The 15055-nt window shown below is 47.9% G+C and overlaps 1 protein-coding gene across 1 annotated transcript in view; it reads right to left on the bottom strand.

Moving 5' to 3' along the window:
• Nucleotides 1-14432, bottom strand: part of STXBP5L (syntaxin binding protein 5 like) — a 130369-nt gene extending 115937 nt beyond the window's left edge. The window contains exon 1 of the mRNA XM_015421720.1: nucleotides 14244-14432. Within this exon, the coding sequence (XP_015277206.1) occupies nucleotides 14244-14432 (189 nt within the window). The remainder of the gene's footprint in view (nucleotides 1-14243) is intronic.
• Between the last annotated feature and the right edge of the window lie 623 nt (nucleotides 14433-15055).

The raw sequence follows: 15055 nt of genomic DNA, 5'->3' as shown, positions 1-15055 counted from the left end.
TTGAACAGGATGCCTCGCTTTGTCTTAACCTGGGAGCTGCCCTCTGACCCCTCCTCTCTCTCTCTCTTAATCCTCTCACTCACAGCACATGGCCTTCGATGGAGACCTGTCTCTGTAGGTCTCTCTTGTAGAAACAATGCCTTCATACTCAAACCCACACGATGCCAGACAAGCCGGCCATCTGTGACAAGGAAAGTACTCTTTAGATTAGACTTCTCTCTCTGTTTTTGACTGTGAACCTGAATGTGAGCTGGATCTACTTGAATAAATGTAAGGTTACCTTTTTTGCAGTGTACTTCTTGGGAGATTTATCTACTGCACTCAATATCACGCTTCTATGACTGGCCAAAACTCCGCTATATTAACCAAATATCCCAGTAGTACTGCAGTTAGGAACAAAAACTGGCAGAAATCCAGGATGAGACAATCAGAAGGAAAGTTCAACGATGCTCACAGGTTGTCACGCAGATGAGCTCGTCGCTAATGAGAAATAACCTTTTATGAAGTGATCATCAGTGAGCGGCAGGAAAAAAGGTGGCTGGAACTGGACCGGCAACAGAGGCGATGCCATTTCCAAAAGGGCATCTTTTGAGAAGGCCAGAGTCAGGCTGGACTTAGGAAGAGATCTTTGAATGCAGAAGGAAGCTGGGATAAATAACAGGCAATAGAGTACCAAGGCAGGGTGGAAAAACAAAGCAACAACCGTGGAGATCGATTCTAAGTGGGTAATTTATTCTGGCTTCGCCGGAGTATGTATTCATTAAGCGTCAAGGAAAAACAGAAGACGGGCTGGTACCTTAAGGGGGCAAAACGAGGAACAGAAACAGAGAGAAAGAGAATTGTTTGCGGATGAGTTTGCAATGGGAGAAGACGGCCTCGGGTTTGAGAGGAGGCTGTTCACTGAACGGACCAACTGGAACCAGACCTACCCATGCCTTCCCATGGTTATACCATATATTCTACATGGTGGGAATTCATGGGCTGGAACAGTGCGGATTCCAGGATTTGGGAGGCCCTGGGCAGCAGGGTTGCAAGCTCCGGGTTAGGAAATACCTGGAGATTTTGGGAACTGAACCTGAAGAGGGTGGGATTTGGGGGTGGGAGGGACTTCAGTGGGGTACAGTGCATGGTTCCCTCTAAACTGAGTTTGTGTGAGCTAGCTCACAGTGTTTTAGCCTCTGGCTCACACATTTTTTGTCTCAGCTCAGGAAGGAGGGCTCCAGAGCAAACTAATTGATGCAGTAGCCAAATCGCTCGCTCACAACTTTGATGCCAGTAGCTCGCAAGGAAGAATGTTTGCTCACAAGACTCCACAGCTTAGAGGGAGCACTGGTACAGTGCCATAGAGTCCACCTTCTAGATTGCTAGAACAAACTCAAACGCTGTCCTTAGATATTTCTTTTCAAGGGGGAGTCAGTATGTACCGATGGCCATAGCAGCTTTCAATGCTAAAGTAACTTCTCAGATTTTATTTGGGGTCGCTATTTGGATTAATGCAGTTTCTGAATCTCTCAATCGTACACTTCTCTATTTTTTGCGTAGAATGGCTGGGGTTCCTAGATGTGTGGCTGGTACTGCACTTAGAGTGGAATTTGCCCAATATTTCTTGGAGTCTAGAGCTTGGATCACAGCTTTCAAACTGAGACTCAAAGTCCTTCACTCAGCACTAAACGCCCAAGGTGGCCTTCTATGTTTGATAAAGGAGGACAACCAGAAAAGTAGCTGGGAAAGGTATCTAGATGCTAGACTTACTGGTCTTTCCTCCAACAGATGGAATAATTTAATTTATCAGGAAGCCCTAAAGCAGACCAGAAAAAAGGTGATTAATCTTGATCGAGCTAGTACTTTAGCTAGAGCAAGACGTGTATGTTCCACTCTTGCCTTGGGTATTCCTCCTCTGGAATCTCTTACTCCGTATACTCGATCCCTAAAAATACCTAGTTATAGACATGTTTTCACTCTTGCTAGGCTTAACTCTTTTCCCACTGCTGAGTTAAAGGGTCGCTTCTCTAAAGTCCCCTACTCGGATCGCTTATGTGACTGTGAGACGGGAGCTGTGGAAACACTTGGCCATCTTCTATTATTATGTCATCAGTGGTGGACTCCTAGATCGATTTGGATCACTCCAGTTCTTGCCAAACACCAATTACCTACTGAACTCTGGGTGGTCCCCTATCTGTTGGCAGATACTAATCCTGAAACCACTTATTCTGTTACTAAATTTTTAATTATAGTTTTATCTGTAAAGCGACAAACCAGCCGTTTTCTCCAGAAGAAGAAGAGGAGGAGATTGGATTTATACCCCACCCTTCACTACCCAAGGGAGTCTCAGAGCAGCTTACAGACTCCTTTCCCTCCCCCTCCCCACAACAGACACCCTGTGAGGTAGGTGGGGCTGAGAGAGTTCTGAGAGAAACTGCCCTTTTTTCAAGAACAGCTCTTATCAGAACCACGGCTTGCCCAAGGTCATCCAGCAGGTGCAAGTGGAGGAGTGGGGAATCAAACCCAGTTCTCCCAGTTTAGAGTCCGCGCACTTAACCACGACACCAAACTGGCTCTCCAGGGGAACTGATCGCTGTCGCCCGGAAATACACTGTAATAGTGGGAGATCTCCAGCCGCTACCTGGAGGTTGGCGACCCTCCTGGGCATACAGTGTTCTCCTCGTGCCTCTCTTTCCAACCAGAGTTGCCAACTCCAGGTTGGGAAATACCTGGAGATTGGTGCGTGGAGCTTGAGGAGGGCGGGGTCTGGGGAGGTGGGGGACTTCAATGGGGCGTTGTGCCATTCCCTCCAGGGAAACCGATCTCCGCTGCCTGGAGGTCAGCTGTAATAGCGGGAGATCTCCAGCCGCCACACCAGGAGGTTAAAAAAAACAAAATACATCACAGGGGAAATATGCCAAAGAGCAATAAACTGTGCTCAAATAGAAAAACAACAACTCAAAATGTGATATAGAGGACACAGTCCAATGCAATTCAAATGCCACGATGAAATTAGATATAGAAAGTGCTGTTGTACATCCAAAAGATGCTAATGTTTTAAGAAATATGGGGCCACGCCAATGCTCCCTCTAAGCTGTGGAGTCTTGTGAGCAAAAATTCTACTTTGTGAGCTACTGGCATTAAGGTTGTGAGCGAGCGATTTGGCTACTGCATGAATTAGTTTGCTCATGAGCCATCCTTCCTGAGCTAAGGCAAAACTGTGTGAGCTGGAGGCTAAAACTGTGAGCTAGCTCACACTAACTCAGCTTAGAGGGAACACTGCTTGTGAGCAAAAATTCTACTTTTGTGAGCTACTGGCATTAAAGCTGTGAGTGAGTGATTTGGCTTCTGCATAAATTAGTTTGCTCTGGGGCCCTCCTTCCTGAGCTAAGACAAAAATGTGTGAGCCGGAGGCTAAAAACCTGTGAGCTAGCTCACACTAACTCAGCTTAGAGGGAACACTGGAACCATGCCCGATCTCTTACCAACTCATACACCAGAACTCTAATAACATAGAACTTTTTGCCTTCGATTTGAGTAAAGGAAGAATATGCTGGTGAAAGTTTTCCTCTTGGAGCAGAAGACTTGGGGTTCTGTCATTGTGAAGAAGCCTTAGGCGAAACGCGGCTTGGTGTACACTAGCTCATGCGTAAAGAAGAATTTTGGAGGAACCTGCACAAACTTCGTCCACCAGACTCCTGTGCATTCTTAAACCCTCCTTTGGGACAAGTTAAATTTTGAAGACCGTGTTCAATGTTATTAGAGTTCTGGCATATGAGTTGGTAAGAAATCCGGCATAGTCCCGGATTTCTTAAAACATCAGCATCTTTTGGATGTGTGACATGGCTTTCTGCATCTAATTCCATCACAGTATTTGAATTGCATAGCCTCTATAATATATTTTGATACATTTGTGTACAATTTGAAGGTTGTTCTTTTTAATTTGAGCACAGTTTATTGTTCTTTGGCATACCACCAGAAGGTTGGCAACTGGCAACCCTACCCATCGCCCACCTGTGTGTGTGTGTGTTCTCACCTGACTGTGAACTTTTCGTCCAGAAGAGGGCAAGCAGGATGGTGAGAGGGCTGGAATCCAAGTCTTATGAGGAAAGGCTGAAAGAGTTGGGTCTGTTTAGCCTGGGAAAGAGAAGGCTTAGAGGGGACATGATTGCAGTCTTCAAGTATTTGAAGGGCTGTCATGTAGAAGATGGAGCAGATCTATTCTCTCTTGCTCTGGATTGCAAGACTAGATCTAATGGGTGGAAATTACAAGGGAGTCGTTACCGGCTAAATATCAGGAGAAACTTCCTAACTGTAAGAGTGGTTGAGCAGTGGGACAGACTGCCTCAGGAGGTGATGGATGCTCCTTTGCTGGACGTTTTCAAGCGGAGGCTGGACGACCATCTTTCGGGTATGTTGTAGGTATGTAGGGCTATTTTTCAGCTATGCTCCTGCAGAGTGCAGGGGGTTGGACTAGATGGCCTGCAAGGTCCCTTCCTGAGCTAAGATAACATTCTATCCTTCCTGAGCTAAGATAAGAATGTGTGAGCTGGAGGCTAAAAATCTGTGTGCTAGCTCACACTAACTCAGCTTAGAGGGAACACTGGTTTCAACCATTCAAAGTTCTATGTGTCAATCCTTCCTCTCAGCTGTCAAGGCCACATTCTTTCTCCACTCTTATTAATAGCACATATGCAGCGTCCCGCTAATGGGGTGGCTCGAAACCTGTTTCTGCACTCTTCTTCAGGGCAAATCCCACAGCAGAAACACCTCGTAAACCCTCCATTTGATCATTCAGTGAGCTCCGCTCAAAACAGGCGGCTCAGCGTGCTTGTAAAACCTCTAATCTCTTGGAATTTACAATGGATCTCCAGATGACAGGGATCCATTGCCCTGGAGAAAATGGCTGCATTGGACGGTGGACTCTGTGGCATTAGCTGAGGTCCCTCTCCACCCCAAACCTCGGCCTCCCCAAGCTCCACCCACAAACCTTCAGGAATTTCCCAATGTGGAGTTGACAACCCTACTTGGAGAGCCAGTGGCGGCCGGAGTCAGCCATAACTGCGTTCGATAGACCACTGGTCTGATTCAGTCCTTTGTATGTTGAGAGAAACGTTACACCACTCCTCCAGGGAACCTGCCCGAGGTGGCTTGCCAAATAAAAAGGAATAAAAACATAAACCGTTAAAATTCATTAAAACCATATTGCTTAACTTGAATTAAAATGACTGAACTAAGGCTATCATGTTATGAGAAGACGCAAGCCACTGAAAAAGACCATCATGCTAGGAAAAGCTGAAGGCAGCAAGAAAAGAACATAAGAACATAAGAGAAGCCAATGTTGCACCAGGCCAATGGCCCATCTAGTCCAATGCTCTGTCACACAGTGGCCAAAAATACCAGGTGCCATCAGGAGGTCCAGCAGTGGGGCCAGGACACTAGAAGCCCTCCCACTGTTGCCCCCCCCCAGCACCAAGAATACAGAGCATCCCCTGCCCCAGCCTGTGAGTTCCTATCTGTACCTTGTGGCTCATAGCCACTGATGCACCTCTGCTCCACATGTTTATCCAGTTCCCTCTTGAAACTGTCCATGCAGTGAATTCCAAGTGTTAATCACTCTTTGGGTGAAGAAGGACTTCCTTTGATCCGTTCTAACCCGACCACTCAGCAATTTCATTGAGTGCCCACGAGTTCTTGTATGGTGAGAAAGGGAGAAGAGTACCTCTTTCTCGACCTGCTCTGTCCCGTGCAAAATCTTGGAAGACCCAACAGGAGACGGATTGACTCAGTCCAGGAAGCCACAAAGGCCCTCCATCTGCGAGAGCTGAGCAAGGCAGTCATCAATAGAACCTTTTGGAGGTCATCAATTCATAGGGTCGGCATAAGTCAGAAACAACTTGACGGTACTTAAATACACAATTAAAACCCAACATTTATAAAAAATCAATCGCCCAAAGCATAAAAACATGGAAGATCTAGCCAGTTTAAGAGGAAAAATCTCTCTCAGCCTCACCTACCTCATGGGGAGGGGGGTTGCTGTGAGGATAAAATGGAGAGGGAAATGATGTAAGCCACTTTGGCTTGTGGATAAAGGCAGGGTATAAATGAAGTCGATTCATAAATACCCTGCACTTTATTTCTGCTTGGTCAATCTAAAATAACGGGGAGAGGCCCTCTTGACCGTACCATTGACCCAAGAAGTTCACCTGGCGGGTACATGGGGAAAGGGCCTTTTTGGTGGCAGCCCCGCAGTTACAGAATAACTTCCCCGGGGAGGTGCGGCTGGCCTAGGGTGTGCCAAACCCCAGGTGATGGCTGAAGATCTCCTTGGGGTTACAACCCATGCTCCCTCTAAGCTGTGGAGTCTTGTGAGCAAAAATTCTAATTTGTGGGCTACTGGCTTAAAGCTGTGAGCGAGCGATTTGGCTACTGCGTACATTAGTTTGCTCTGGAGCCCTCCTTCCTGAATGAAGACAAAAATGTGTGAGCCAGAGGCTAAAAAACTGTGAGCTAGCTCACACTAACTCGGCTTAGAGGGAACACTGGTTACAACTGATCCCAAGACAACAGAGATCAGTTCACCAGGAGAAAAAGGCTGCTTTGGAATGTGGACTCTATGGCATTATACCCCCTTGAAGTCCCTCCCTCCCCAAACCCCGCCCTTCTCAGGCTCCACCCCCAAAATCTCCAGGTGTTTCCCAGTCCAGAGCTGGGAACCTTAACACACACACACACCCTTTTTCGATCTCTAGGAAGCAGCTGAAGACATTTCGACACCGGACAGCGCTTGATTAGTTCAGTTTTTCCTATCTGTTGGTAAGTTTTAAATTGTGATTCATGGTATTTTTATGTACTTGCTGGTTTTTTTACATTTTTTTGTTCTGTTTATATTGTAAGCTGCCTTAAATTCTGTAAGGCGGAAAGGCGGCTAATAAATATTTTAAATAAATACATAAAATAAATAAAATAAAATCCATGGGTCTGCAGATTAGTTTGTTCTGTGTGGCGATCAGAAAGCCTTTCTACACGACTCCCATTGCAACAAAATTCTTCCTATGGCCATTGAGTTCCATTTTATGTGCAGTGCAGCTTTTCTGTGCCTCCTGCAGTGAAAGCCAGCGTGTATGCCATTTGCCTGTTTGAGGCTTGCCAACCTCCAGGTGGGGGCTGGAGAATTTCAGCAAGCCTCCAGGCTACAGAGACAAGTCAAGAGACAAGGCCCCGGGGGGGGGGGGGAGCAGCTTTGGAAGGTGGACTCTATGGCATCCCATCTCTGCTGAGCCCCCCTCCCTCCCCAAACACTGCCCTCCCCAAGTCTCCAAGAATTTCCCATCCCGGAGCCAGGATTTTATGTCTCCTTGGCAATTTTTTCCCCCGGGCGGGGCTGAAGTTCTCAGCACAGAAAGAAAAGCCATTTAGAAAAATAGGAAGCTGTGACCAGGATAGATCTCTAAATTGCAAGCTCTCAACCAGTTCAGGGAGCTGCGGTGGCTCAAGTGGTTAAGACGCTGAACTGCGGGCTGTGGAAGGTCAGTAGTTCAGCAGTTCGAGACCCGAGTGCCGCATGACGGAGTGAGCTCCCATCTCTAGTTCCAGCTCCTGCCAACCTAGCAGTTCGAAAGCAAGAAATTGCAAGTAGATAAATAGGTACCACTTCGGTGGGAAGGTAACAGCGTTCCGTGCGCCTTGGTGTTTAGTCATGCCGGCCACATGACCACAGAAATGTCTTCAGACAGCGCTGGCTCTTCAGCTTTGAAACGGAGATGAGCTCCGCAACCCTAGAGTTGGATTCGACTGGCTTTCAAGCAAGGGAACCTTTACCTTTACCTTTAACCAGTTCAGATGACAGTCCTCAGCTGCTGCAAGTTAATCACTTCCGCTAGCCTGAGCAACAATTCTGAGAACAAGCCGGCAGGCGGGGGCGGTGACTTCTATAGTCAAGAAAGCTGACACTTGGGCAGAAAAACTGTCTTCAAGGAGACCAGTTTCTTGACCCAGAGTTAGAAGGGATCCTAGAGGTCACCTACTCTGACCCCCTTGCTCAGTGCGGGAATTCGTCAACTACAGCACCCCACGCCTTTTTAAAAATGGTTTTAAATGATAGAAAAAAGCATTTACGGGAGACATTCTTGTGGGGCTGTGCGTTTCAGAAAGGGGGCGGGGTCCCCAGAAGCCCCACCGTAGCTTCAGGCCTATCCTGGAGCTGTTAACCCTAGCCTATTCCCTCCGGTTTACAAGTGGGAGTACCTTTAAGGGCTGCAGTGTTCAAAATGGCCATTGATACTTTTGGTAGGAGATACAGGCCTTCTGCTTCTTCCGCGGGTACAATCCAGCGCTTCCTTGTTGAAAGGTAAGCCCAATGGTGCCAAACAGCACTTAACTTCCAAATGGAACTGCTAGAGTCTGAGCTACAAGGAGACACTAAAGACCTTTATTGGATTCAGAGCACTTTTGCAGCTGATCAGAAAGTCCTTTCTCAGTTCCCCTTTCCATATTTATTTCTCTTCGTCGGGGGGGGGGGGGGGGAAACCTAGCCAGCATCAGCGCACAGTTGACAGGGAATTGCGTCTGCATAGAATGGAGAAGCCAAGTAGTTAGCATCGAAATCGTGCTGCTGGTCGGCGAAGGACGGTACAAGCAGGATGAGAAATGGGAAATGCAAATCTGAACAGAGGTATTTCTTGCCGGGAATGCCTCCGGACAATTACAACACACCACCTTTTCTTCCAGGGCGGCCTTTGCCAGTGTCGTCTGCCTAATCATGTCTTACCCCAATGCAATAAAAGCGCCTGTTTCCCTGGATTTCTTGTTTACATCCAAGGGCGATGTTCACAAGATTTACGGGACGCGAAATGTCACCCCTCTTCAGTTCTCAGCATGAGATCACCTCTGTCTTCTCACGGGAGGGCAGCAATTTCCACTCACGGAGAGTGTGCAGGATTCACAGCTCACTCGGAAGCACTTAAAACCAGGTTTTTACAACAAGATTTTCTTTCAAAAGAACAGGATTAGGCCCGGGGTTCATCAGAAGCCAAGCTTTCTCTCTCTCTGAGGATTAAACGACACGTCGAGTGCCCACCCCCTTCAGATCTTCCAATGTTTACCATTAAAAAGCAGTTGTAGGATCCCATGACAGAGAAGGGCAACTAAGATGATGAGGGGGTTGGAGCACCTTCCCTATGAGGAAAGACCGAAGAGTCTGGTACTTTTCAGTAGAAAGGAGACGGCTAAGGGAGGACACAATAGAGGTTTATAAAACTATACATGGGGCAGAGAGAGCTTGACAAAGTGAAATTCTTCTCCCTCTCCCAAAATGCTGGAACGCGAGAGCATCCAACGAAGCTGATGGGTAGTAGGTTCAGGAAGGACAAAAGGAGAGTGATTAAAATGTGGGATTCACTGTGAGAGAATGTAGTGATAGCCACAGGGATAAACAGCTTTGAAAGGGGATGAGACAGATTCATGGAGGATAAGTCTATCAATGGCTACTAGCCATGGCGGCTGAGGGGAACCTCCACATGCAGAGACACTAAGTCTCTGAATCTCAGAGCCAGGAGGCAACATCAGGGGAAAGCCTCGCCTTGGCCTCTCTGCCCTGTTGCTGGCCCTCCAGGGGAACTGGTTGACCACTGTGTGAGACAGGAGGCTGGCCTAGATGGACCACTGCTCTGATCCAGCAGGGCTCTTCTGATGTTCTTAGGAAGGCCTCGGCCTCTATGCCCTGTTGTTGGCCGACCAGAGGAACTGGTTGGCCCCTGTGTGAGACAGGATGTTGGACTAGATGGACCCCTGGTCTGATCCAGCAGGGGTCTTCTTAGGTTCTTAGGAAGGCCTTGGTCTCTAATGCCCTGTTGTTGGCCGACCAGAGGAACTGGTTGGCCGCTGTGTGAGACAGGATGTTGGACTAGATGGACCACTGCTCTGATCCAGCAGGGCTCTTCTTATGTTGTTATCAGGGGAAGGCTTCAGCCTCTCTGCCCTGTTGTTGGCCGACCAGAGGAACTGGTTGGCCGCTGTGTGAGACAGGATGTTGGACTAGATGGACCACTGCTCTGATCCAGCAGGGCTCTTCTTATGTTGTTATCAGGGGAAGGCTTCAGCCTCTCTGCCCTGTTGTTGGCCGACCAGAGGAACTGGTTGGCCGCTGTGTGAGACAGGATGTTGGACTAGATGGACCACTGCTCTGATCCAGCAGGGCTCTTCTTATGTTGTTATCAGGGGAAGGCTTCAGCCTCTCTGCCCTGTTGTTGGCCGACCAGAGGAACTGGTTGGCCGCTGTGTGAGACAGGATGTTGGACTAGATGGACCACTGCTCTGATCCAGCAGGGCTCTTCTTATGTTGTTATCAGGGGAAGGCTTCAGCCTCTCTGCCCTGTTGTTGGCCGACCAGAGGAACTGGTTGGCCGCTGTGTGAGACAGGATGTTGGACTAGATGGACCACTGCTCTGATCCAGCAGGGATCTTCTTAGGTTCTTATGACTGGAATTAAGGCTGAAGGACTGGGGTGGAGTAGGAGGTAATGTTGCCCCTATCTTTAATATAAATCCACACATAAACACACACACACACACCATCCTCATGCTCTTATTAGCCTTGCTAGGAGGATCTGGGGGAAAGCCACAGATTTACACCAATTTACCAACAAACCATCTCTGTAGTCATTGTTCTGGGGAGGGGCTGCGGCTCAGTGGCAGAGCATCTGCCTGGCATGCCAAAGGCCCCAGGTTCAATCCCCGGTATCTCCATTTAAAAGATCAGGTGGTAGGTGATGTGGAAGACCTCTGCCTGAGACCCCAGAGAGCCGCTGCCGGTCTGAGCAGACGATACTGACCTTGATGGACCAAAGGTCTGATTCAGTATAAAACAGCTTCATGTGTATATTCCCTGCCGGAAAACTGTGGGTGGGGGTTTTCCATTGCAGGACCCTCCCACCGATACAGACTGCCCTGTCTTTGCTAGTATATAGCAGAGTAGGCCAGCAGCAACAGGGGGACGAAGAAACCCCCCCCCCAGACAGTGCTTTGGGTCTCTTATATAAGAGCCACATGAACATGTTGTCAGAGCCGGTTAATATTTAACTCAGTTCCGAACACCTTTGATTCTGTCGCTCATCAGGCCAGGCCAGGGTTGATAAAGCAACACACTTTCAGGATAGTTCCCTTCAAGTCCAGAAGCACCAGCTTAGAGACAGAAGAAGAAGAAGAGGGGGAGGAGGAGGAGGAGATTGGATTTATACCACACCCTTCACTACCCAAAGGAGTCTCAGAGCAGCTTCCAAACGCCTTTCCCTCCCCCTCCCCACAACAGACATCCTGTGAGGTGGGTGGGGCTGAGAGAGCTCTGACAGAAACTGCTCTTTTTCAAGAACAGCTCTGACAGAACTGTGGCTTGCCCAAGGTCATCCAGCAGGTGCAAGTGGAGGAGGGGGGAATCAAACCCGGTTCTCCCAGATTAGAGTTCGTGCACTTAACCACTACACCAAACTAGGATTTTCAGGGCATGAGCTTTCAAAAGTCAAAACTCCTTTCCTCGAGCGAGAATGGAGATCTGATTCTTTTAAATCCCAGGCCGATTCTGCATCTGGCATTCGCTCTGCCTTTTCTCAACTGGGAGGCAAAGGCGCAGCTCAAAACCATGTTCAAATACCCTGCAGCAACGTCGTACTGACTACGAAGTCACCCCTGAACGGCCATAAAACGGCCATAAAGCTATGCAGAAGGTACCATAGAACCTGATGATCAAAGAAAGCGAAATCAGTCTGCACTGTGGAGGGCACCATAAAATCTGATGATCAAAGAAAGTGAAAGCAGCATGCAATGCATAGGGGAATCTCTGTTCCAAGGTGTGTTTGGTAAAACGATGGAGGAAAAAGCCAATGCTGAATTGTCCTGGGGTGGGAGGCTTGCAGTAAAGAACGCTCCTAAGGGATGCTGGTTGGTCTCTACGGTGTGACCGGACTCAAATCTAAGGGTTCTACTGCAGGCTGACCCGGCGACAATCTGAAACAAATGTCTCCCATGTCTTTTTCACAGTCATGCAAAATGGATTGGGGGGGCGGGGAGTTGCCTAAGCACCTGTTTCTTTAGAAACATGACACTGCCAACTTTTACCTTAGTACACCGAAAAGCTAACCAACTGAAATCAGGGTGGTGGCAGCAGCAATATTAGATCAACGTATCTGGAGGAGCCAGACTGTCTTTAATCACAGGTTGTCCGAGGCCTAATCCAAAAACTATGGAAACAAACGAAGCCAGAGCAGGCCCATAACTACAGCGGAGCATTTCGGGGGCCAGGCCCCCTCGATTAAAAGCCCTGCCCTGCAAATAGCCATGCCAGAAACCTTAGTTTTGAGGAGAGACCTCCCCCTCGCTGCCTAATTTGCATGTTTCCCAAAGGCTTATGGGAATCCTTTTGTAAGACTCACCACGACCCAGGTGGTCTACAGCAGGACTGAGCTAGCAGAAAGGGGGATTGTTGGAGATGTATTGAAGCTGCCAATCTTGAGTGCCCTTCTCGGCTTTCTCGCCCCATGGAAGGGAACTCAAAAGGCATTTGAATGCCTTCTGAAGGCAATTAAATGCCACCTGAGGTCTTTATTCCTAGGAACTGATGTGCTCACTGCCCCATCCCTTGAAAGGAAGGGCTCGAAACAGACTCAAAGCCTCCCCCTTTATAGACAGGCATTCAATTAATTTAATTAACTATCTAACTGCCCCCTTAAAATTTTAAATGCCCCCCAAAAAAACAAAACAAAAGAATCCTGGCTACAGACCTGAGCTGGAGGTGTTTCTCTTCTCCCTGAGAAGCTAACAGGACGCTGGGTGGTAAATATAATAAAGGCGATACAGTAGGGACTTGACCTTTACCCCATTCCCGATCTTTCCTCTCTGAAAAATTGCCATTATTATTTTTTTTGCATGATCAAACATCAAATCCGTTTATTTGCTTTTCACACAGAGGGAAGCACCAGAGTCACACAGGATTTTATGGGATTGCAATAAACTGCTATACTAAAAATAATGAGGTTTTCTTTTCATACGCGAAGGCGCCTCGTACTGAATCAGAGCCGTGGTCCATCAAGGTCAGCATTGCCTACTCAGGCTGGCAGGGGCTCTCCAGGGTCTCAGGCAGAGGTCTCCCACATCACCGACTGCCAGATCCTTTCACTGGAGATTGAACCCGGGACCTTCTGCAAGCCAAGCAAGGGCTCTTCCACTGAGCTGTACCCCCCCTTTTAACTGATCTGCTTGTATGTCAATTGACATACTTTAGCTTTCTAGGCAATTCAAAGGCAAAAGTGCTTTTTCCCCTCTGAGTTTTAGAAACATTCGATGTTAATGATGCTCAAATCAATTTACTGGGGATCGGTTACAAAGCTTTGAAAAAGATGCTATAAGAATTATCGTCAACAGAGAAGGGAAACTCTGAATAACTCCCCCCCCCCTTATTAAAAAAAAATCAAATTGGTTAACATTAGAATACTTCCATCTGCTTGCTGTCCGTGGTGGAACTGCCATAGAATCTACATCCCATGTCAGCAAATCAAAAAAACAGATTCCCAACTATTTTGCTTCATTAAAGTTGACATTGTAAACATGTGGTTTATCACTGTGTGATTAGTCACAGACGCAGAGCTACTAGAATTGATTTCCTTACAGGAAAAAATGAAGCCACTGCCAGGGGGCAAAATGGGCATAATGGTAAAACAAATAATATATCAAACACCTATTAGTATCCTTACTGCATGATCAGACCTACACAGAAGAGATTTTAAAAGGGGAAGTCTTCTAGCTCATCCCGGCTTTTAGTTAGGCCACACCACAACTGAAGTTCCAATGCAAATGCAACTCACTCAGAACGCCCAAAGAACACAATGCAGCCAGCGTTTAATGAACGAAAAAAGGATAGATTAAATTATGAATAAACTAACATTTTCAAGGGACACTCTGGCCCTAAACACGTTACTTACTTTGAAATAAGCGTGCTCACATGGTGTTATGCGAACACCATAAATATAATTGTCACAAAATCTAGGGGCAAATCATACCCAGATTAGAGGCCCTTGATGCTTTTCTTTTTACTCCCTATAGCTCTGCGCAAGGAAGAATAGAAATCGTTCGCATCCAACTTCGATCCGAGCATCAGATCTCAGATCGAAGGATAATTTGACACTTCGTCCTCTAGGCCCCTGTGACTTGGCTCTTGCGTCCAGCCTCTCTGGCACCCTTCATCTCTAAAGAGGAAAAGAATCTTGCTCTTACCTTGCAGATTTGAAAATAGTCCGAAGTCAGCGTCTCCTGGATTTCCTCTCTGGGAGTCCCTGCGGTTCCTCCTGAGTGGCCTGGACCACCCGCGAGCCCACAACCACTGCCTCCACTGGAACCACCGCTGCTTCCGCTGGGGGATGAAGTTAAACCATCCAAAACTCTGTGGATATTAAATTTCTTCATTTTGAAGAAAAGAAATCTTAAAGAGATGTTCGCCGGGGGGGGGGGCTCCTCGGGAGCGGCTCACATTTGGGGGTGGGCAAGAGAAGAGAAAGGAATCGAGGGCAACGAAAACTGTCTGGTTGCTTTCACTGGGAGGTCAGTAGGGGCACCCGACCCCCTGCAACATACAAAGGCTTCATTTTATCAAAATACAGAAGGCGCTCTGGAAGGGTTACCCGAAAGTGGGGAGGGATTCCACAGTTGGCAAGCCCGAGGCATCCGAAAGGCGACCAGCTCAGTTGGTGAAGAATCCACAACCGAGAAACATTCAGAGGGCCACAGTCGATCACCTCAGGAACTCTCTGTCGTGTTGACTCTCGTTGCCTTCCGTTGGGGGAAAAATATTTCCATAGGGAAGCTCCACTTCTGAATTCCGCCTCTGCCAGAGCAGGTGCAGATGTTTCCCCCCCCCTGGATCTTCCCTGTCAATCGCTGCGCAGGGATTCTTCCCGGTGAGTAATCAATGGCGGCTCCTCCGCGTCGTGCTCTTCTGTTCCCCTGGCATCTCAAACGATCCCTGCCAGCAGCGGCCGAATGACATTCTCCCCACCTGGGCTCGACCGGCTCAACTGGCGCTTGCAGTC

The sequence above is a fragment of the Gekko japonicus genome, unplaced genomic scaffold (genome assembly GCF_001447785.1).
Source record: "Gekko japonicus isolate JY-2015 unplaced genomic scaffold, Gekko_japonicus_V1.1 scaffold3278, whole genome shotgun sequence".
Classification (NCBI taxonomy): domain Eukaryota; kingdom Metazoa; phylum Chordata; class Lepidosauria; order Squamata; family Gekkonidae; genus Gekko; species Gekko japonicus.
The sequence above is the reverse complement of the archived record's forward strand: the minus strand, read 5'-3'. Positions and strand labels throughout refer to the sequence as shown.